The 23,775-nt window shown below is 36.9% G+C and overlaps 2 protein-coding genes across 3 annotated transcripts in view; both read left to right on the top strand.

Moving 5' to 3' along the window:
- Positions 1-12,046, top strand: part of tango6 (transport and golgi organization 6 homolog (Drosophila)) — a 32,184-nt gene extending 20,138 nt beyond the window's left edge. The window contains exons 15-18 of the mRNA XM_067390266.1: positions 1,081-1,239; positions 3,365-3,516; positions 5,672-5,785; positions 9,093-12,046. Coding sequence (XP_067246367.1) covers positions 1,081-1,239; positions 3,365-3,516; positions 5,672-5,785; positions 9,093-9,269 — 602 coding nt within the window. The 3' untranslated portion in view covers positions 9,270-12,046. The remainder of the gene's footprint in view (positions 1-1,080; positions 1,240-3,364; positions 3,517-5,671; positions 5,786-9,092) is intronic.
- Positions 12,047-13,731: 1,685 nt separating this feature from the next.
- has3 (hyaluronan synthase 3) lies at positions 13,732-22,689 on the top strand. Of its 2 annotated transcripts, XM_067390267.1 has the most exons (5): positions 13,732-15,142; positions 16,990-17,454; positions 19,924-20,553; positions 21,102-21,203; positions 21,324-22,689. In XM_067390267.1, the coding sequence occupies exons 2-5, from the start codon at positions 17,446-17,448 to the stop codon at positions 22,251-22,253; spliced, it is 1,671 nt and encodes a 556-aa protein (XP_067246368.1). In that variant the 5' UTR covers positions 13,732-15,142; positions 16,990-17,445; the 3' UTR covers positions 22,254-22,689. The 2 variants fall into 2 exon arrangements, with proteins under 2 accessions (XP_067246368.1, XP_067246369.1); XM_067390268.1 differs by lacking the exon at positions 16,990-17,454.
- Positions 22,690-23,775: the final 1,086 nt, after the last annotated feature.

The following is a 23,775-nucleotide window of genomic DNA, read 5'->3' as shown; positions in this document are numbered from 1 at the left end:
ATATCTTAATTTGTGTTCTGAAGATTAACAAAGGTCTTACAGGTGTGTAAAGGCATGAGGGTGAGTAATAAATGACAGAATTTTCATTTTTGGGTGAACTAACCCTTTAAGACTTTTTCTCACAATTCTGACTTTTTGTCATGCAATTGTGAGTTTTTGCAGAATTGTGAGGTTTAAACTCACAATTGCATGATACAAAGTCAGAATTGCATGTTACAAAGTCAGAATTGCGTTATATAAACTTGCAATTGCGTGATATAAAGTCAGTATTGCATGTTATAAAGTCAGAATTGCGTGGTATAAACTCGCAATTTATTTTTTCTGAGAATTGTGATTTATATCTCGCAACTCTGACTTTATAATGCACACCTGCGAGTTTATATCTCACAATTCTGAGAAAAAAAGTCAGAATTGCGAGGAAAATTGCGAGCAAAGTCAGAATTGGGAGATATAAATTCTCACTTGCGTGTTATAATGTCGATTTGTGAAGGAAAAAAACCTGAAGTTTTTTCTCAATTGTTTATATCTCACAGTTCTGACTTCATAACTTGCAATTCTGACTTTATAACTCACAATTGTGAGTTTATATCTTGCAATTCTGAGAAAAGAGTCAGAATTGTGAGAATTAAACTCACAATTGCAAGAAAAAAAAAAAAAGATAAAAAGTCGGATTTAACTTTTTAATTTTTTATTTCATGGCGGAAACAAGCTTCCATAGGATATTGATCGTCAGTTGTGGAGGATTTTCTTTTGTATATGTGTGTCTGGTTATTTTAAGAACAGCTTTGGGATCTACAAGGACGCTGTTTCTGGGCCAACAAACAGATTTGGGGTGATCTATTTTAGGTTGATTAGCTAAACCAGCTCTATTTGCAACCAATGTTATCTCACCTTTTGTCCATAAATGGTCAAAACCATCTCAACCATCCCTTTTTTGCCCTATTGAGGAATAGCTAAGTTAAGATTTTAATGCTCTGGCAGCCTGCTGTGCTTTTTATTCATCCTGTCTTAAAGAGGGTCTGTCAGAGTTTTAGTCTTTATTCAAAGCTGCTGTTTCTTTTTTTTCTTTTTTTTTTTCAGGGTTGGCTGTGTTGGCTGACTCTTTTCCTGAGCAGATTCTGCAGAGACTGCTGGGAGAGTATCAGACCGGGGCAACTGTCTGTCCCCCCAAAAGAGAGCGCTCCCTAGAGACACGCCTCAAAGTGGGCGAGGTTTTAATGAGAGCCTGCAGGGCCATGGGTGAGCACAGTCACTGTCTGTAGTCTTTTTCATATTTCTTTCTGTATTTCTTTTCTTCCCTTAAAATACTTTCTTTTAATAAACATGCTCCATTTCAGGACCTGTTTGTCAGATCTGGGCAGTGTCGTATCCCCAGCACAAGTGTGCGGTTATTCATTGTGTCTCGAGATCATTCAGTCTGGGTCTGAGGCATGTCCTCTTGGCCCGGCTCCTTAACACTAACAGACCGAGCTCTGAAAAAGCCCAACAGCTGCTACAGTCCGCTGAAACCGCACAATGAGTCTCACAGCTCTCTGTCACATTCATAGCGCCTTCACACACAGCAGGGGGCATCACACACTTCACCCGCACACTTGAGCTCAATTTACATTTTCAACCCTTGAGTATTATCTAATGAGACACTTATTTCAATCCTTAAATCCTTGATTTTGTAATAAATAACTAAACGTCTAACCACAACATGCTGTTTAGTTATGTACACATCCGATGCGTAATTAAATAAATCCTATTCCTGCACTGGTGTGCCACTGGTTTCCAATTAAACATGTCGCTTAATAAGGTGCTTGGACAGATGGCCACAGTTAACAAGAACCATGGCATCAAAGAAGTGTCTTACACTTTTTCTTGCCCCTTTCTTTTTCCCTCCCATCAGACACCCATTTTTTTCTCGTAGATCTAGTCCACAATAGCCATTAAAGCTCTTTTGATCCTTCTGGAGGATTGGTCAGCTGAACAAGTGGACATTGATGTCTGAATAGGTCCTGGCACATGGATTCTTGAAGGTTTTATACAGTGTGAATAATATTTCAAACGGGGCCAGAAAAATCAGCTGTGGGCAGCAAGTCACTCCAGACCCACCTGGCAGCCATTTTAATTGCTTTTGTCTAGTTTTATCCTTATTTATTTCCTATAAAGAATGTAAATTCCTCTTAGACTAATACCTAGTCCTCATGAGCCAAAAAATCCCAGTTTAGTGACTTTGCTCATGCTTTAGGTACGTGCTTTGGACTTTCTCAGACTTTCACACTGAGATGAAGAGATTGGAAGAGGAGTGTCGACTTGAGCTTTGTGTGTGTGTGTGTGTGTGTGTGTGTGTGTGTGTGTGTGTGTGTGTGTGTGTGTGTGTGTGTGTGTGTGTGTGTGTGTGTGTGTGTGTGTTTTCATAAGAAAATTATATTAAATAAACTTGGATTTTTTTCGTGAATCCAATTTTTTTTTTTTTTTTTTTTTTTTTAAGTCTGTATATCTATTTATACACTACAGGTCAAAAGTTTGAAATATTAAAGCTGTTGAAAGAAGTCTCTTATGCTCACCAATGTTATATTTATTTGATCAAAAATGCAGTAAAATATTAATATTGTGAAATAATATTACAATTTAAAAGAACTGTTTTCTATTTTAATATATTTTATAATGTAGTTTATTCCTGTGATGGCAAAGCTGAATTTACAGTTACCATTACTTCAGTCTTCAGTGTCACATGATCCTTCAGAAATCATTCTAATATGCTGATTTTGGTGTATTATTACCAATGTTGAAAACATTTGTGCTGCTTAGTATTTTTGTGGATTTAGTAATACCCTACCATTCAAACGTTTGGGGTGAATTAAGAAAAAAGAAAGTACTACTTTTATTCAGCAAGGATGTATTAAATTGAACAAAAGTGACAGTAAAGTCATTAATAATAAATCTCAAATAAATGCTGTTCTTCTGAATTTTCTATTCTTCAAAGAATCCTAAAAAATGTATATCCACAAAAATATTATGCAGCAAATACTATTTTCAACATTGATAATATAAGAACCATTACTAGTAATTGAGTACCAATAGTAATTCAGCACCAAATCAGCATATTAGAATGATTCTGAAGGATCATGTGACACTGACACAAAATTCAAAACAAAACAAAATTGCCATCACAAGAATAAATTACACTTTAAAATATATTAAAATAGGAAACAGTTCTTTCTATTACTGTTTTTTTCTGTATTTTTAATCAAATAAATGGAGCCTTTAATTATTCCAAACGTAATAATTCCAATCTTTTGAACGATATTGTATGTGTCTTTATACACATCTAAATATCTGTGCAAATCAAACAAATCTTGGACATTCTGTCTTTTAGGTGACCTTGCTCCACACTATGGTCGCCCTCTGATTGGTGTGTTCCTGAGCGGTACACGAGATGAGGACAGTAGTGTGCGTGCCAGCAGCCTCTCTAATTTGGGTGAACTCTGCCAACGTCTCAACTTCTCTCTCGGACCACTGGCACAAGAGGTAGTACTACTCTAGTATTCAAAACCTTCAAGTCAAGAAAAACCAGACAAGCTGATGAAAAGCCGAATCTGTGCTTCGTTTAGTCTGTAATTAGTTCTATTTAAGTAGATCCTTCTCGTTCTCTTTACTCGGCACAGCTGTGTATGTGTGTACACATGCACATCTCTCTACACAAGATCACTACTACTAGTGCTGAGATCAGGGTTTCTGCTAGTGCAGATGGGTGATAGATGAATGAACCTGAACCACATCAATTTCATTGATTTGCTCATTAAAATCAGCCAATGTCTTGACCAGAAATCTTTATGTAGCAGTTGATTGTGTATGTTCAAATTTATTTAAATGCTAGTAAAATAGATCTGTAAATGAAAATGTTCCATTTTAGAATGTTAGCAGTTGCTGGTAACACCATAATATTTGCATACTGAATTGCTTGATTCAATTTGCGTATTGTGGTTAGCCTATTTTGTAGTACTTGCATAACCATTTATAGCTACCTGTGAAAGTGGCACAGAATACGTTGGTTTTGCGTTATGTTGATTCTCGAGGGTATGCACGTGACATCACCGTCGACCGTTATGACTACGGCTACGCCCACTGAGTGGCAAAACACTGGTTTTCAGCGTGAATGCCGCGAAAAACACACAAAACACATAAAAAATGGGAAAGAGCTTTGCGATTGATGTACAAATAGCTTTGACGCAAAACCTGAGGTATGGTTTTACAAACTGCCAAAAGCTACAGAAAAAAGAAGCAAATGGATCGCTGCAATTCACAGAAACCGCTGGACTCCAGGCAGAGAAACGTGGATTTGCAGTTTTCATTTTTTGTCGAAACGATGGATTTTGGGGGTAAAATCATACTTTATATATTGTATTGTTATATATTGTGTTGACAACTCATCAATTAAATATTTACCATCTTATATTCTGCATAATTGGGTGTTTTTAAATAAACACTGACAAAAACTATACAAGTTTTAGGGCTGGGCGATATGACGATATATATAACATTGATATAAGTGATCACTCGGATTTAAACCTACCTATATTGTAGTTATGTAAAGCATTCACAGGCAGATTTGCTTTATGTATTTCCCCGGCATTGAAATCAGGCACATATAAATGTCAGGAAACACGATTCCTGGCTGCATGCCAATATCCATGGATTAGGTTTCTTTGGCATGTTACAAGGAACACTTTCGAGCCCAACCTTTAGTGTAATCGTTTGTTTTACTCGCATTTTCACAGTTTCTCCTATTAAATCCAGTCATGCAGCAGGCTCTTTTGCCACTCAGTCCAGCTGAGGGAGCTTGTTCTGGCGGGAAAGTGACGTCAATACATACCCTCTATAGAAAACAAGAAGTGTCCTAGGTTTGGGAAAATATTGCTTTTTGTTCAGTTGAGCACTCCCCATATTAATTCTTAAAATCCTGAGATCAGTCTTTTACTCTGTCTATTTTCAGTGACTAATGCAATTGTATTTGTACAGCCTAATTTACAATACAAATGACTTTTGTGAGCTGGTTATTTTATTGATTAGTTCTTTTTTTCCATATGTAAGTGAAATGGACATTCATAACTAAAATATACCCAGATGAATCATAATTGAATCAAATCGATTTTAGAGCCTGTGAATCAGAATCACATCAATCTGGGAAGTCATGTCAACAGAATTTTATGCAGAATCAAAGCCTAAAACCTTATGGAACTTTAGCATTATACTTTCGCTGCCTTGCAAGCATTGATGTTTCCTTCAGGAAATACAAATCTAGTATTCTTTGATACTTGTGCCAATATGTGAAATGTGTGATGCCTTGCAGTTGGAAAGCAGTTTGTTTATTTTTCAGCGCTTGTGCATACGGTCGTTGAGAAAATCTACTGTAAGTGGCTGAACTGCGGCAGTGGTCTAGAGATCTTCATGAATAAGCATCTCTGTCAGTGTGACTAACTGGGCTGCTTATTCATGAAAGAGCCTTCTGCAACAGGCTGTTCTAGACCCTCTTGACCATCAGCCTACTGCAAACCCTTTTGCATGTGTTTAGACATCAATCGACCCACTACATTGACATAAAGATCAACTAGTGCAGCATTGCAGATCTCTGCAGCCTGCGTGCATCCTTTGTATTTGACCTCTGTTTGTGTGGTCCCTGCAGCTGAGCACGTGTCTCACCGCCCTGATAAAGACGGACAGAGAAGCAGAGGTTCGAAGGGCTGCGGTCCATGTCATTGCCCTGGTTCTTAGGGGCCTCAGTGATAAAACAACTCAGGTGAGTATTTTTAAATGTGTGTTCAATTAAACATGAAACTTGTGATTATGCAGTAGCTGGTATTAGGCCCTGTTTACACCTGGTATCTGATCACAAATAGATGATACCGTTTACACCTGGTGTTTTATTCTGTCTCTTTTGTCCATTTTCAACCACTTCTGTCCTGATTTCTTCGAGGGGAGGGTGGGTAAGTGTGTGGGCTTTTTCAAATATTACAATTTTCATATGAATGTGATAGGAGACGATGGAAAAATATACAGAGAGCAGCAGCTTTCGTTTCTGCTCTGATAGCCACAAGACCACACTGAACACTGTGAATCAGGAATGGTGAGAGAACATTGTGCTTGGTACATTTTTCATCTCCAGACCAAACTTGGGTCTTTAGCCGACAAAGTTTAAATCTGGCTAGTGCACTTCCCATAATGTTTACGCATCAAGTCAGTAGGCGAAGAGTAGGTGGTCTTTTGTGGCTGTTCGAACACATTCGACCACTTGAGCATTTATACTACGAAAGCAATTCGGTCATTTTTGGATGTGACTACCTCTGGAAATGGTCGAAAGTGGACAAGCTCAAAGCATTTTAGACACCGTTTACACATGTGTTTAGCGTCATCCACTTGTGATCCGATCGACCAAAACACATCTTATGTGAACAGGCCCTTAAATGAATATGAAAAGCTTTTTTAAAGGACTTAAATGTTTTTTTTGTTTTTTTTTAATTATTCAGTATTTTAATTTAATCTCTAAATTAAATTATTTTATATTTCTATTTTATTAAATTTTAAAATGTAATTTTTTCCTGTAATGTTTTTTTTAATTATTCAGTATTTTAATTTAATCTCTAAATTAAATTATTTTATATTTCTATTTTATTAAATTTTAAAATGTAATTTTTTCCTGTAATGGCAAAGCTGAATTTTCAGCATCATTAATCCAGAGTCACATGATCCATTAGAAATCATTCTAATATGCTTATTTGGTGCTCAAATGACACTTCTTTTTATTATCCCTGTTGAAAACAGCTCTGCCGCTTAATATTTTTGTGTAAACTTTGATGCATATTTTCAGGATTCTTTGAATGGAAAGTTCAAAATAACAGCATTTATTTGAAATAGAAATCTTTTGTTATATTATAAATGTCTTTACGGTTACTTTCATTGATCAGTTGATCAGTTTTTAAAAAACAAAACAAGATGCCACAGATGCTATCCATTTACAGCATGTTTTTAACACAAAATATTTCTTTAAAGGTAAAGTCTCATCACTGAGTTTATTCATTTGAAAAGGCATCCACTTTAAGTTTTTTTTTTTTTTAATTCTGAAAACAGAAGGACATTCTCTGAGGTTATATCTGTGTTTTGTGTGTGAGTATAATGAAGTAGGTTGTTAGGTCTTCCGATCTGGTGTCTTCAGATCAATGCACATGTTAAGTGGGAGGAATTCTTCCAGCATCTGGACTGATGAGCAGCAGCTGTAATTTTCTGCTCTCTTATTTAGAGGTCATCTGCAGTGTAAGATAACCAGTGCTCTGTCTAATCATCACTCTCAGCAGACACTCTTGTTCCCACGGCTCTCCTCACTTTCCCAGCAATTCCTTTAATTTCCGATATAGCTCCTACAGGTCATTTGGTGCATGATGAATAAAATTAATAGATCTAAATCATACGATAACCTTTTTTCATATTTTCAGAAGAAAAGTTGTTCCTTGCTCATGCAAAATTTGTCCCTGCAGTGTTTTAGTTTTGTAAGGTGTTGCCAAGACATTGTTAAAAGGTACTATGGTACTTTTTTACCTGGTAAAAAAAAAAAAAAAATGTCCATCAAGTCAAATTAATAATCATTGATGTCCATAACGTGTGCAGGCTGAGTTAATAAAGTTTAATGTCTAGGGTTAGGTGTTTTTTGAGAAACCTTCTATGAAGTTTTATGTATCACAAGTTCAGAGTTATAGCTGTAACTACATTATCCAATCAGAGGTGTGTAACAGCTTAGATAGATGTAAGAACATTGAGTCTCTGATCCACCAGACTATTGGCAGCCAAATTCATATTCAACAGATGTTTACCCTGTTGTAAGGTCATATGAACCACACCACTGACCACATTTGTACATTTTATTGATTACATTTTTTTTTTTTTTTTATGTTGTCAGCAAACTGGCAGCCGTTTGACATTCCAGCCTCACAGACTTCAGATCTGTTCTCCTATAATGCAGTGTGATGACAATATTCCAGTTAAATATAATAGGGAATGAATCACAAGACTGTCACACATTCCATGAAAACAAGATGCTTGATCACTGTTACCGCTTATTTCCTTCATCAAAAGTATTTCTTCAATGTAATAATCTTTAAACCTTGATAATGTCTTCATCTTATTTGCCAGATTTTTCCAGTGTGATTTTATAGTTAGTATAATTTTCTATAGAAAATTAAAATAAATGAGCCTAAATAAATATAATCAAATAACAAATATTTTTAAATAATTAAAACAATAATATAATTAAAATTTAAAAATGACTTTTCTTCCAAATATATTTTATTTAAATTAGTTTAATATTTGCACAATATTTTTTTGTAATAAGATGATATATTTAATTTTGCAGAGAGGTTGACACAAAATGTCAGGATGCTAAATCTTCTGCTTTGTCCTTACTACTTCACTTTGCAACACTTGGATTTTTTTGGAGTTTGTCCTCATACAACACATCTTAAATTCCCTCCATAAACACACATGAACTGATCCCATGACCTCAGAGCAGACTGAACTGGCCACTGCTGCTGCAATTGACCTTTTATACTTTTGACCCCCTGATTTACAGCACCATTGTACACCCTAGTTAGTACCCTGATCTTTGAAATATTTGCACATGCACTTTATAGGACAGGTTTTACTAGACTCCGCTTCAGACAGTGCTGTTTCTGGCCTGCGCTTTGGCATTGGCCCGGGTGCGAAGTCATGTCTGTCACCGCCGTCTGTTGAGTTTCCCAGGATGGAGCTTGACAGAGGTCCTTCTGTTATGAACAACGGTTGTTACTCTGTACAGCTGTTGCAGTGAGTAATGAGATGGCTCGTTCAGGTAAACCATAAGTCTCAGTGCCTCAGTGCTTAGTGTGAGCCTAAAACAGCTGACTGCTTACAAAAGCGTTCTCCTGCTGTAAGGGAGAAGGTCAAGAGACCGTCTGCCTCAAGAGACATATACTGTACTCATTATTTTCTCCTCCTTGTTTGTTCTTTTTCTCGCTTTAAGTTGTACAGTAAAACATCTGCTCACTTAGTGCTTTCTGTCTCCCCTTCTGCTTTTTCAGGTTCTTGGGGATGTTTTGTTGGAGCTGTATCGGGCTCTGAAGTGGGTGGTGCGGTCGGACCCAGATGATGTGGCTGTACTCCATGCTCAGCTCGCTCTGGAGGAGCTGGATGATGTTATGAGGAGGTTCATCTTCCCTCAGCAAAAACTTGAGAAAAAGATTGTGGTACTTCCTTGAAAGCACTCCAGGAGTTACACAACATTTTTGTAGACAGAGGATTACAATCTGTAATTTATACTTTTTTTTTTTTTCTTCCCCATAATCATTTTTCACACCCATATTTTCATTCTCAAACCAACAAAAACCTGTCTTGCCATTGATTAACTAGCATTGTCCCTTTTGTTATCTGGTACACTGAGGTTAGAGGGCACCAGAAGCACAATATATATTTGTGTAAAGAGCCCTGCAGTAGCTGGTTTCAACTCTGTTCTGCACTGGTGATAAAATGCCTGTTTGCTTTTTATCGAATGTTTGTGGTACATATAAAGACGGCTAGGTCATGACATCATTGTAAGATACGACAGGGCAATTAGTCATTCTCTTAAAATTCCTCCCACTGCACAATACTAAAACTTCCCATTCATGTTAACCGTCTCTATGGCATCCTGACCTCTTGGGTCTGCCCTGAAGCAGAGCTGGTTAAATACCATATAAATACAAATGTTAGCATTTATGCTAACTCATAAAATGGTAGTTTGGTCATGAGGTGTCTCTAAAATAAAATAAAGAGAGCTTATTTTTCCAAAGCTGGTCTAATGTGTTTATATTATGCTGTTGTTAACGGTTTCTTTTTCCCTTTGCTAGGACTGTTTTAAAGACAATGTAAGTGTAAGCACATGTCTGAACATCTGGGTTAGTTTGCAGTGCCACAAGTTGCTGTCTGCCTCATGTGCTGTAAGGTAACGGAGGTGAACCAAATGGTAATCTGATAAAAATAGTTCACATTGTATAACACACAGCATTTGTGTGTCTTTAGTATTTATTAGGGATGTCCCGATCACGTTTTTTTGCCCTCGAGTCCGAGTCCGAGTCATTTGATTTTGAGTATCTACCGATACCGAGTCCCGATCCGATACTTTTATAATACATGAAAAAGAATAGCGAAAAAACAGATCCAGTAACAGTGCTTTTCAGGTTTTTCAGGTATCTAACAGTCGTTTTCAGGTACAGAAAATGGATAAAGTAATCAAATATAAAACTGCATATTATCTTTACTGTATAAAATAAAGATTAATCATTATTGAAGTTACAAAAACTATTCAGTCAAGAGCAGTAAGTGATTTTTTTGTTATTTGATTTAACATTAAAAACAGGCAGCAGGAATAGTTTTTTTCCATTTAAGACATGCACAATCTAGTACATATACTGTTACACATGCGCTGTCTTTCTCGACTAATATACGTTCACTTAAGACATAACCGACTATGTTTGCTAGGATACTCGCTAAGACGGGCATTTTGAAATAATTTTTGTATGAATTTGTCCGCTGAAGCGCAAGACTTTTGTCCACGCTTTTTGATTATAGTTGTTGTAACGTTTTGCGCACCCATCGACTGAAACGTACATTATTTGAACTCTGTCTGTCTGTTTTCCACGTTGCTATTTTAAACAAACCATACGGTACTGTTCGATTTTTTTTTACCGTGAACCGTTGCACCCCTAATACATATATATCCGAGTCCTGATCGGGAGGTAACGTCCGATTCCGATCGAGTCTGAAACAACTTGATCGGGCCCGATTTCCGATCACATGATCGGATCTGGACATCCCTAGTATTTATATAGATATATAGATGATATTTTGAGAAATGTCTTGTTTTTTGTACAAATGGAGGTTAGTGGTTATCAAAACTGTTTGGTTACCAACATTCTTCCAGATATCTTCTGTTGTGTTTCACCGACAAAGAAATTTGCACAGATTTGGAAGGGGTGGGAAAATGTTTTGGGTAAACTGCCCTTTTAAGTATTTCTGAATAAAGCAGAAAAAATGTAGGACAGGAATTGGGGGCATTTAATACCAGATTGGAGCCAGACTGAATGAGCATTTGCTAAAATAATATTTAAATTGTGCCCAAATGTACTTAAACTGTGTAAATGTAATTACACTTTGATTAAAGATTACAAAGACAGACAGGTTTTACTTTGGAATAACATGCACAAATGAAACATTATCAATAAGATCAGTAATGTTTATTTAGAAAAATAGGTGAATATGACCAATTTAGATTTCATATTGACCACATTTTCATCTCAACAATGCATTTTCTGTGTTCAGAAACTTTGAGAAAAAGAGAAACCAGGATAAATATAATTTCTAAACTCTTGAATAACAAACAAGAAGACAAAAAATCTGAAATAGTTTGTTCAACTTTGCTGTTTTTTGTTTTTTTTACTGTTTAGCACCAACAACTTTTTAACATTTTAGTGTGGATTATGGTGATTCACACTTAAAAATCAGTTTATGTCGGCACCGATAGCCTAATGGTTAGTGCGCTGACATGGGATGCAAATGTCTCAAGGTCCTATGCCGATCCTGCCCCCCTCTATCTGCCCAATGCTCTCTACTGTCCTCTCAGAATAAAGGCACAAAAAGCCCATAAATACTCTTTAAAAAATCTGTTTATTACGTTTTTATTGATCACAAATGTGAAAAAACAAACGTTTCAGCTCTCAAACTTCAGTGTGAATTCCATTATTTTGTGATACTGTCAAAGACTTTGCGAAGAGATTATTACTGATGGATGGAGCAGTTACTCTGTATATTAGTATCAGTATTACACCTGACAAAACATCCAGCCAGGTGCAAAACAGCAATGCTTATTTTAACTGAAATGTTGATGCTTGTATAGTAGCCTTAAAGGGAAAGCTCACCCAAAAATAAATGTTGTCATTACTCACCCTCAGGTTGTTCCAAACCTATATTAATTTCTTTCTTCTGCTGAACACAAAAGATGATATTTTGAAGAATATGATTAAACAGTTAATGAATCCTATGGCTTTCCCTAGTATTGAAAAAAAATACTATGGAAGTCAATGGTGTCCATCAACTGTTTGGTACGGAAGAGGATTAGGGCCAAGCAATAATAAAAAAATAAAACCATTATGAGATTAAAGTTGTTAAATTTCGAGAAAAAAAATAAAATGTTGAGAATAAACTCGTTAAATTAAGAGAAAAAACTCTATGTGAAAAAAAATTAATGTAATCTTTGTGGTGGTTGATATTAATTTAATGTGACAAAACGTAACAAATATCAATAATATTTTAAATTAAATATTTTACTGTTTTACTTTATAAATATTACCTGTAATGATATTTTAAAATTAAATAAAATGTTTTATTAGTTTTGTTAATATTTTGCAGTATTTTCCAAGAATATTTTATTTTATTTTATTTTATTTTTATTTTCCATAAAGTTACTATACATTTTTGTTTTTAAATTCAGAAACTGACAAGATGTATTTAAGTTATTTACATTTTTGTATAAATTAAATTTTTAATGTATTTTTTAAACACTTGAAAATTTCTAGAAAAAACTTGTTAAATTTTGAGAAAAAACTCGAAATAAAATGTTGAGAATAAACTCATTAAATTACGAGAAAAAAAATGTTAAATTTCGAGAAAAAAGTCGAGATAAAATGTTGAGAATAAAGTCATTAAATTACGAGAAAAAAGTCATTAAATTACGAGAAAAAAAGTTGTTAAATTATGAGAACAAATTCGTTATTTAACGAATTTGTTCTCGTAATTTAACGACTTTTTTCTCATAATTTAATGACTTTATTCTCAACATTTTATCTCGACTTTTTTTCTCGAAATTTAACGACATTTTTCTCATAATTTATCGAATTTGTTTTCGTAATTTAACGACCTTTTTCTCGTAATTTAATGACTTTATTCTCAACATTTTATCTCGACTTTTTTCTCGAAATTTAACGACATTTTTCTCATAATTTATTGAATTTGTTCTCGTAATTTAACGACCTTTTTCTCGTAATTTAATGACTTTATTCTCAACATTTTTCTCATAATTAAACGAATTTGTCCTCGTAATTTAACGACTTTTTTCTCATAATTTAATGACTTTATTCTCAACATTTTATCTCGACTTTTTTTCTCGAAATTTAACGACATTTTTCTCATAATTTATCGAATTTGTTTTCGTAATTTAACGACCTTTTTCTCGTAATTTAATGACTTTATTCTCAACATTTTATCTCGACTTTTTTCTCGAAATTTAACGACATTTTTCTCATAATTTATTGAATTTGTTCTCGTAATTTAACGACCTTTTTCTCGTAATTTAATGACTTTATTCTCAACATTTTTCTCATAATTAAACGAATTTGTCCTCGTAATTTAACGACTTTTTTCTCATAATTTAATGACTTTATTCTCAACATTTTATCTCGACTTTTTTCTCGAAATTTAATGACATTTTTCTCATAATTTATTGAATTTGTTCTCGTAATTTAACGACTTTATTCTCAACATTTTTCTCATAATTAAACGAATTTGTCCTCGTAATTTAACGAATTTGTTCTCGTAATTTAATGAGTTTATTCTCAACATTTTATCTTGACCTTTTTCTCGAAATTTAACAACTTTAATCTCGATGGTTTTATTTTTTTATTATTGCTTGGCCCTAATCCTCTTCCGTAGTTTGGTTTCCGACATTCTTCCAAATATCATCTTTTGTGTCCAGCGGAAGAAAAATTCATGCAGGTTTGTAACAACTTGAGGGTGAGAACATTTATTTTTGGGTGAACTATCCCTTTAAAGGCACACAATGTTTAAGTCTAAGAGTCAGAGAGAGAATAGATTTTGACATCCATGTTTTGATAAGTCAGCTATTGTTCATTGCACCTGTATTTAAACCCATATTCAGGAAGTGTAATACAACTAATACAACTGCCGTGTAGTGGCCAGCTTCCCAGTTGGAAGTCATAAACTTTGTGTCAGTGTTTCTGCAGAGGAACCTCACAAGGCTCTTGAGGTGTCTCTGATAATTGCTTCTCTGGTTAAGATCCAAGGACGTTCCCACAGTAAGGGGTAAATCAGTGACACCACTGCGCAGCACTGAAGCCAAGCCGATGGAGCTATCTAGTGGAGAGTCACACTTTCGCCTTCCTTCCCCGCAAACCCCATAATAACCTTCCCACGTCTGCTACTCAGCCATGAAAGAGCCATTACGCTAATTACTCTTCCTGCCATGCAGCAGAGTTGGAAAGAGAAAGGGCGTAAGCGTGTTTTACCTGGCTGTTGAATTTCGGAAGGGTCGTTCCGAAAACAGTTCAAGTTTTCATTGGGTGCTGCGGGAAGATGAAGCTGAGATCGGAATGTTTGGAGATGCCGTGGATATTGATTAAGTCCGAGCCTGCTGCAGTCGATCTTTCTCTTCCTTCTCTCGCAGATCTCTTCATCCGCCGGTGTTGGACCTGCAGGCTGCCAGCAGGAGGGGTGCAGGGAGGGGTGATAGATAAATAAATAACCCAATAAAGGATGCATTGAGAGGGTGTGTGTGTAGCCAAGAGGAGAGGGTGCCTGCTCAAACAGTCCAGAGTCTTGTTGAAGGCTGGCTGCACTGCAGAGCAGGGAAAAAAGCACAGAGAAGGGACCTTGAAGGATTTTGGCTGCACTGCAGAACGATGCCACTGCAGTACAGGACTGACACAGAGGCATGAGGTCCACCGGCGGACCCCCGTCCTCCTCCTCACGCCAGGTGAGAACTTAATTCAGAGCTGATATCGGAGGTCTTCATGCCTCGGGAATCTCCGGGAGGAGAGGGAGGGAAGAGACACAAAAAGAAGGGGAGGGAAGCAGAGGAGGAGGAGGGTGATGGTGCTGTATTTTTGGATAAGGGATCTCCTGAATTAAGTGTGGCTGGAATAAAGATGTAGTGTGAGCTGGAGGCTGAACAAGGACGGTGCTGTGCTCCACTGTGGTGGAGAGGAGCGGAGCAGACGCCTGGCAGACACACACTCGCACACACTGACTCCACCAGAGAAGAGAGAGAGAGAGAGACCACCGTCACAGCTGCGGGGCTGGGAAGGTAAGAGACATTTATTTCAACTTGAGTTTTGTCTTTTGTCAGTGTTTATTGTGGGAAGTGGATGAAATATGAAAGCATGCTGCATAAGAGCTCTGTCATATGTTCATTGTGTGGTTATTTGTGTGTGTGATACAAAATTGAGAGAGAGAGTCAAAGCATGGAATTTTAGGTTGGGTAGGTGTTTTTTGCACAAATAGGCTACTGTAAGCTTGTGTTTGTGCAAGGCTCTAAACTTCTGCATTTAGCAACTTAAAAAAAATTATTTGTAGAAATTGAGGGAATCTGTGAATTGATAAGACTTAAGATTCTCATATGTGTGTTTTTAGTTGTTACAATATTAGTCCTAGTGGACTAAGATTGGCCTCGGTTTCTTGGCACCCTTGCTAGTGCCTTGAGGCTGAGTAACTAAGTGGGCAGCAGGACGGAATAAAACGGGAAGGTTTCAGAATGGCTTGATTAAGGAAAATGACGTCTGTTTAGCTTTCCATTTCATCATACAGTGACAACACAAGGGTCTAGTGAAAGTTTCAAAAGTGTTTGTACAATTTGCTACAGCCCAACACAGGACTCTAGCCTGCTGCAAGTACTGTGTGTGTGTGTGTGTGTGTGTGTGTGTGTGTGTGTGTGTGTGTGTGTGTGTGTGTGTGTGTGTGTGTGTGTGTGTGTGTGTGTGTGTGTGTGTGTGTGTGTGTGTGTGTGTGTGTGTGTGTGTGTGTGTGTGTTTTCTTCTTTCAGTTCTATATAAATGAATGTGAGCATTTAATTATTAAAAAAATAAGAAATACCTGGTTTTGGGCCATTTGAATGTTAGATGTGAGAGGATTTCTAAATTTTAATTTACAAATTCACAAATTCTTGGAATTAATGTAATCTTTGTGTTTGTTGATATTCATTTAATGTGACAAAACTTAACAAATATCAGTAATATTTTAAATTAAATATTTTACTGTTTTACTTTATAAATATTACCTGTAATGATATTTTAAAATTAAATAAAATATTTTATTAGTTTTGTTAATATTTTGCAGTATTTTCCAAGAATATCAGCATTTTATTTTATTTTAATTTTATTTTATTTTATTTTATTTTATTTTATTTTATTTTATTTTATTTTATTTTATTTATTTTCCATAAAGTTACTCTATATTTTATTTTAAAATCAGAAACTGACAAGATGTATTTAAGTTATTTACATTTTTGTATAAATATAATTTTTAATGTATTTTTTAAACACTTGAAAATTTCGAAAAAACTCGAGATAAAATGTTGAGAATAAACTCGTTAAATTACGAGAAGAAACTCGTTAAATTTTGAGAAAAAAGTCGAGATAAAATGTTGAGAATAAAGTCATTAAATTACGAGAAAAAAGTCGTTAAATTATGAGAACAAATTCGTAATTTAACGAATTTGTTCTCGTAATTTAATGACTTTTTTCTCATAATTTAACAAATTTGTTCTTGTAATTTAACAACTTTTTTCTCATAATTTAACAAATTTTTTCTCGTAATTTAACAACTTTTTTCTCATAATTTAACGAATTTGTTCTCGAAATTTAACGACGTTTTAAATTTCGACCAAAAAAGATCCAGACCAAAAAAAATAAAAAAATTATCACGTCATTGGCCCATTAACAATGTAAAGAAACTGAGTGTATAAACCAGGACTTTTAGTTGAAGAGCTGTGACCAATCACATCTATGGAGAGAGCGGTTTATAAGTTTAAAAGTGATTTATATCTGGGTCTCAATTGATCATTACTTCAGTTGATCATTATATTTATAATGCATATTAGTATAGTGTACTAGTACATTCTTAATTCACCCAAACTCATCATGCTCTGCCTTCCAGCCATTCATCTCATTTCCTCTCACCTGCTGCCCTCCCTCTTCAGTCCTGGTGATTCCCAGCCCCCCTTCATTCCTCTCCCACATCCTCCCTTTGTCAGTGTCCTGCCTTGCATCCAAAGTCCTCATTCTATCTGGTCCACACCTGAGAATACACTGGGCAAGAGGCTTTAGCTGGACACCCCCCTGCCAACCCGCAATGCACCTGTGACTTCATACAGCATTTTTGGATCCTGTCTACTTCTGTTTCATCTGAGACCACCTGCTTCTGTCTAGGCTGAGAATGCATGATTACCCATGATCATCCCTACCATCAATCACAAGAGAAACAGACCTGAGAACAATGTCCTCTGTTAATCACTGGGAAGCTTATGGAATAGAATTATTAAAAGCAAACTAAGGATCTGAGATTATTGAGCTCTCATGGATTGATCTCCACCCGGGCTGTGAATATCTCATCATGACAACAGTGAGTAACTATTGACCTCTGACCTCTTTTATTCGTGGAAAGTTGAAATAGTACTCATCTTCAGTCATTAGGTTAGATACTGACATATACTCGGACATACACAGGATGCAGATATTAACATTCTGATGTTTTATTGTCCTAAATAGTTAATTTAAAGGTTAAATGTCTTATAGATCACCTTGTGTGACACCTCAGTACATGCATTTGCCACTATTCTGGAATATGCATCTTGAGTTGACTTAACAATCCTACCAAGTGATCAAAGGCTGCAGTGTGAACACCTTTCATCACACATATGGTAGTGGGTTTGTTTGTGATGGTTGGTGTCTTGTTGAGTATGACATGGGGCCCTTCTTCATGTCCGTCCCTTTGAGCTAACAAGCCCCCGGAGGAAGATTCCCTCTAATTAGGGTCAAACATAACACTCAGTATCTGCCTGCTGTCTCTATCTCACCCTCAGGGTCTATGTTGTCTTTGTTCACATCACAAGGTGTGTAGGATAACGCGAGAAAGGGAAACATCCATTATAGTGTACAAGCAATATTTAGGATTTATGGCAGTTCTAACTTCAGATACATTGCTTGTTGCATGTAACGTGAAACCCAAATTGCTAATATGAAAGGTACAGTTATGTATTTCTTGGAATTATAAGATGTAAATCAGTTGAGTACTGGTCTGGCACAACTGTAAATAACTGTGGGAACAGTCAGTTACTGTGATAGAAAAATAAACAGCCACTTCAGTGGAAGTCAGCGTTATTTCTGCCACTCTTCTCCGTTGCGGTGGCTGTTATGATATAAGGCCACTGAGTGAAGCGGTTCTTTCTTCTACGAGAGGGGGAGCAGGAGGCAATTGAATGAATGAAAGGGGGGGATTGTTCCCTAGTCTAGGTGCCACTGATTACCTGCCAAACTCGGCCTAGCCTTTAATTAAAGTCATTAACCTGAGAGAATGGGGAAAAAAGTGAGAAAGACAAAGAGAGAGTGACTGAGAGAGAGTTTCACATGAGGTTTCTAGTGTTCTAATATTGTCACAGTGTCAGTTGTTGCCAGTTGTGTTTGTAATGAATTCAAAATTTTGAATCATTCTTGGTTTGACCCCTTCTCTTAATGGGGGAATCTCACAAAGCATGTCAAAATAAAAAATAATACAATTAAATGATACCTTATATCATGAAAATGAAGCCCAAGATAGGATTTTTCTTTCTTTTTTTTTCTTCTTTTCCCCCAGTTCTTATTACTCTAATGTGAAACAATTCCCATTCTCATTACCATAATGCAAACATATTAGGCAATATTATATTATTAAAAAAGTAGGTACTATATACATCATGGTATTTGTTGTAGTGTCTTTAATTTATTCAAATTTTATATAAAATAATAATAATTCTGCCTATACAAAATTATTTTTATTAAATAGAATATAATAAGAATAAAAAATGGGGATAATTACATTGGGGATTACAAACAAACTCAAAAGTAAAATATGTGGATAAAATACATTAATGATAATTTGGAAGTAAATGTGTAATTGCCAAAAATCTTAATGGTCCTAAAAATCAATCATTTTATTTAATCAAAATATAATTTATTTTCTTTTTTATTTCTATTAATTTCTGTTATGTTATTTTATGTTAATTTCTTTTTCTTTTTTTCCTTTTGATTTTGGGATGAATTATGACCAGTTGATGAGACACTTTAATTTGAGTTCAAATAAAATTCTTATTACTAAAATACATTCGATCTCTGTCTTTCACTATCTACTAGGATATTTTTTATATTTGCTATTTTTGGATTTGTGCTTTTTCAAAACTGTTCCACTGTACACTCTAAAAAGGTTTAAAAACAACCCAAGTTATGTTGAAAATGGATAAACCCAGCGGTTTGGTTAAATGTTTGCCCAACCTGCTGGGTAATTCTATTTATTTAATTTTTAAATTGTTTGCTTGCTGCTTGCAAAACTATTGTATTGTTTGCTTAAAATGAACCCAAAGTATGTTGTAAATTTATTAACAAATTTATGAACATTTATTAATATGTAGAATAAATGAACATTCATCAATAGATTTAATGATTAATCAATAAACATTTATTAAATTGCTTATTAATAAATGTTCACCTTTTGATTATTATTGTTGCCTCTAGTAATTGTGTCTGATTTTTAATTTCCAACCTATTTTGTGTTCATTTTAAGCCAGCTATATAGTCATTTTTAATCAATAGTTGGGTTAAATAAAACTGCCCAGATACTCAACAACATCTGGGTTAAAATAACCCAATCGCTGGGTTTGTCCATTTTCAACCCAACATGTTTTTTTTTTTAACCCAGCATTTTTTTAGAGTGTAGAGAAGTAGTTACTGGTGTGAGGGGGGGAAAAGAGAAAATGGTCAGATAAGGAGAGAGAAGAAGAAAAGGTAAAGATGTTTCACTCTACCCTTAGTTATCATATCTTTTCTTTTCCCTCTTCAGATGCCCTCTCGATTTGGCACTGCGGTGCGGATCTTCATCACCACCCTATTTGCAGCAGTGGTCCTTTTTGCTATCCTACTGGCCTATGTGACCGGTTACCAGTTCATTCACACCGAGCAGCACCACCTGTCCTTTGGCTTGTACGGTGCCTTTCTATCCCTCCACCTCCTCCTGCAGAGCCTCTTCGCCTTTCTGGAGCACCGACAAATGCGTGGCCCCTCCAGACCTCAGCACCTGCGACGTACTGTTGCCCTCTGCATCGCAGCCTATCAGGAAGATCCGGACTACCTACGCAAGTGTCTGCGGAGCATTCGCCGCATTTCTTTTCCCGGGCTTAAAGTGGTCCTGGTGGTGGATGGGAATCGGCAGGAAGATTCCTACATGATGGACATCTTCCAGGAGGTGATGGGGGGAGTGGAGCAGACAGGCTGTGTGGTGTGGAAGGGGAATTACCATTGCGACGGGGATGGAGGAGGAGGGAAAGGCTTGTTGCATGCCGAGGAGGCTGCACGCGTGGCCAGGGTGGTGCGGAGCTGCCGTTACTCCTGCATCATGCAGGAGTGGGGCGGAAAGAGAGAGGTGATGTATACAGCCTTCAAAGCACTGGGAGATACTGTGGATTACATACAAGTAAGTCTAGACACCATTAACAACCTAAAAATTCAATAAAACAGAAAAAGTAATGCTTGAATAAATGTTTGCACAATAACAAGACAAGTACCCCTACAAGACTTGTTTACTTGTTGCTCTTGGATGGGCCAAATAGCTTTGACTTTAAAAAACATTGGATTTTGTAATTATCGAGCACACAATTTACTGTCACTCTTCAAACTCTGCCATCACCCCAGAGTTCAATCACCGTCACTGTAATATGAATCCATGCAGCATTGAGGTCAAAGGTTATTACTTACCTTCACCTGTAGTACTGAGCACACCTGGGCGCTGTCATCAACTTTTCATTGTTTCAGCATAGGATTGATATCTTCAGAAAGATGACCTTGAAACATCTGTGAGCCAATGTCTATGATGCAACTAGTTCCTTTGCAACAGTCCTTGCATTGTTCACAGTCATTGTCAACATAAGCCCCAAATAACTGAAAAGGAGTAAATAGTTGCATATAATAGTAAATAGTTGCAGAAGTGTTCTAAATCATAGTATATATCTCTTGGTTTTGCAGGTATGTGATTCAGACACTGTACTTGATCCAGCATGCACCATTGAGATGCTGAAGGTTCTAGAGGAGGATCCGGAAGTGGGTGGGGTGGGAGGAGATGTTCAGGTGAGAAATTTGCCTATTTTAGTATTGGCTATCCAAAGAGTTTTAAAAATTCAAAATAACAAACACGTTTTCCAGTTGGTTTCTTCTTCATAGATTACCCACATTCATTGTCTCTTTCAGATTCTGAACAAGTACGACTCCTGGATCTCCTTCCTGAGCAGTGTCCGGTATTGGATGGCGTTCAACATAGAGCGGGCTTGCCAGTCTTACTTTGGGTGTGTGCAGTGCATCAGTGGACCTCTGGGAATGTACCGCAACTCTCTCCTCCAACAGTTCCTGGAGCCCTGGTACCACCAGACCTTCCTAGGAAGCAAGTGCAGCTTTGGTGATGATCGGCACCTCACCAACCGCGTCCTCAGCTTCGGCTACAAAACCAAGTTCACGGCACGCTCGCAATGCCAAACCGAGACCCCCACGCAATATCTGCGCTGGCTCAACCAGCAGACCCGCTGGAGCAAGTCTTACTTTCGAGAGTGGCTCTACAATGCGCTTTGGTTCCACAAGCACAGCCTCTGGATGACTTATGAATCTGTGGTCACTGGGTTCTTCCCCTTCTTTCTGGTGGCTACAGTCATCCATCTGTTCTACCGAGGTCGGTTGTGGAACATCTTGCTCTTCTTGTTGACAGTCCAGCTGGTGGGCATGGTGAAGGCCACCTATGCCTGCTTCCTGCGGGGAAGCCTTGTGATGATCTTCATGTCATTGTACTCTCTACTCTACATGTCAAGCTTGCTGCCTGCCAAGATCTTTGCCCTGTTGACTATTAACAAAGCAGGTTGGGGCACATCAGGCAGGAAAAAGATAGTGGTAAACCTTATTGGAGCTGTGCCCGTGACCGTGTGGGCGGCCATACTGCTCGGTGGTGTGGTTTACACCATTTACTGCGAGGTGCAAGAGCCCTTCACTGAGACTGAGAAGGCTCTTCTTATTGCAGGCACCATCCTCTATGCCTGTTACTGGCTCATACTTTTGGTGCTCTATTTGGCCATAGTGGCCAAGCGCTGTAACAAAAGAGAGGAACAGTACCACCTATCCTATGCCGAAGCCTAGCATCCAGTCTCTCCAAAAGATCTCTACATGCTGTCAGGGCTCATATGAAATGGCCTTGTCTTTACCTGGTGCTGCAATCCTGGTTATAATTATGGATCATGTGTAAGTCCAAGACTGTCAGTTGTTAGTTATTTTAACTATGTTAGCTACATGGTTAGCTATGGCTACATGAGAGCTTTTGGACACAATCAAGAGTTTTTGAGAAAGCCATGATTTACATGAGTTAAAATCAGGAATGGTGCTTTTCGTGATTATAAAGCACACATTAAGGAGGCGCCAGCCAAGGTGGGCACAAAAAGTAGAGCCAAAGGTTAGTGTATGAGTTAATGTATTTAAGCTGACATGGTCATATTCAGTTAAAGTGTTATATTGGTGCTTGAACATTTAATTATACAAAGTGTATACTGTCAAGGTTAGAGAGGTGTGTGCCAACACTTAAAGGAATACTCCACTTTTTGTGAAAATAGGCTCATTTTCCAACTCCCCTAGAGTTAAACAGTTGAGTTTTACCGTTTTAGAATCCATTCAGCCGATCTCCGGTTCTGGCGGTACCACTTTTAGCATAGCTTAGCATAGTTCATTGAATCTGATTAGACCGTTAGCATCGCGCTTAAAAATGACCACAGAGTTTTGATATTTTTCCTATTTAAAACTTGACTCTTCTGTAGTTAAATCGTGTACTAAGACCGGCAGAAAATGAAAAGTTGCGATTTTCTAGGCTGATATGGCTAGGAACTATACTCTCATTCAGGCGTAATAATCAAGGAAATTTGCTGCCGTTCCATGGCTGCAGCAGGCGCAATGATATTACGCAGCGTCTCTCTCAAACATCTCCATGGTTGCAAGGCACGTTCCCTGTGCAAGCAGGGGCTCACGGGCGCTGCGTAATATCATTGCACTGCTGCAGCCATGGAACGGTAGCAAAGTTCCTTGATTATTACGCCTGAATGAGAGTATAGTTCCTAGCCATATCAGCCTAGAAAATCACAACTTTTTATTTTCCGTCGGTCTTAGTACATGATGTAACTACAGAAGAGTCAAGTTTTAAATAGGAAAAACATCAAAACTCTTTGGTCATTTTTAAGCGCAATGCTAACGGTCTAATCAGATTCAATGAACTATGCTAAGCTATGCTAAAAGTGGTACCGCCAGAACCGGAGATCGGCTGAATGGATTTGAAAACGGTAAAACTCAACTGTTTAACTCTAGGGGAGTTGGAAAATGAGCCTATTTTCAAAAAAAGTGGAGTGTTCCTTTAAAGAAACCTGCTTAAGACACTAACCTGGTCTTACTCGCCAAACCCTGTCAGTATTTAAATGTCTTTAATCTGACAATCCAGCATAATTCTATATTTCACCATTCGAAATAGTGGTGCTTCTGATACGTTTGTGGTGTAACATGATAGAACATTGAAGAAAAAGCAAACAGCATTTAAGTGAGAGTTTTATGATATTCCACAAAGATGTACTATACTGTAGGCTACATGTTTACAGTTCAAGATTTTAAGTAACATCCAGTTCCA

Source organism: Chanodichthys erythropterus, chromosome 7, assembly GCF_024489055.1.
Source record: "Chanodichthys erythropterus isolate Z2021 chromosome 7, ASM2448905v1, whole genome shotgun sequence".
Lineage (NCBI taxonomy): Eukaryota > Metazoa > Chordata > Actinopteri > Cypriniformes > Xenocyprididae > Chanodichthys > Chanodichthys erythropterus.
This window is presented reverse-complemented; position numbering and strand designations above follow the sequence as displayed.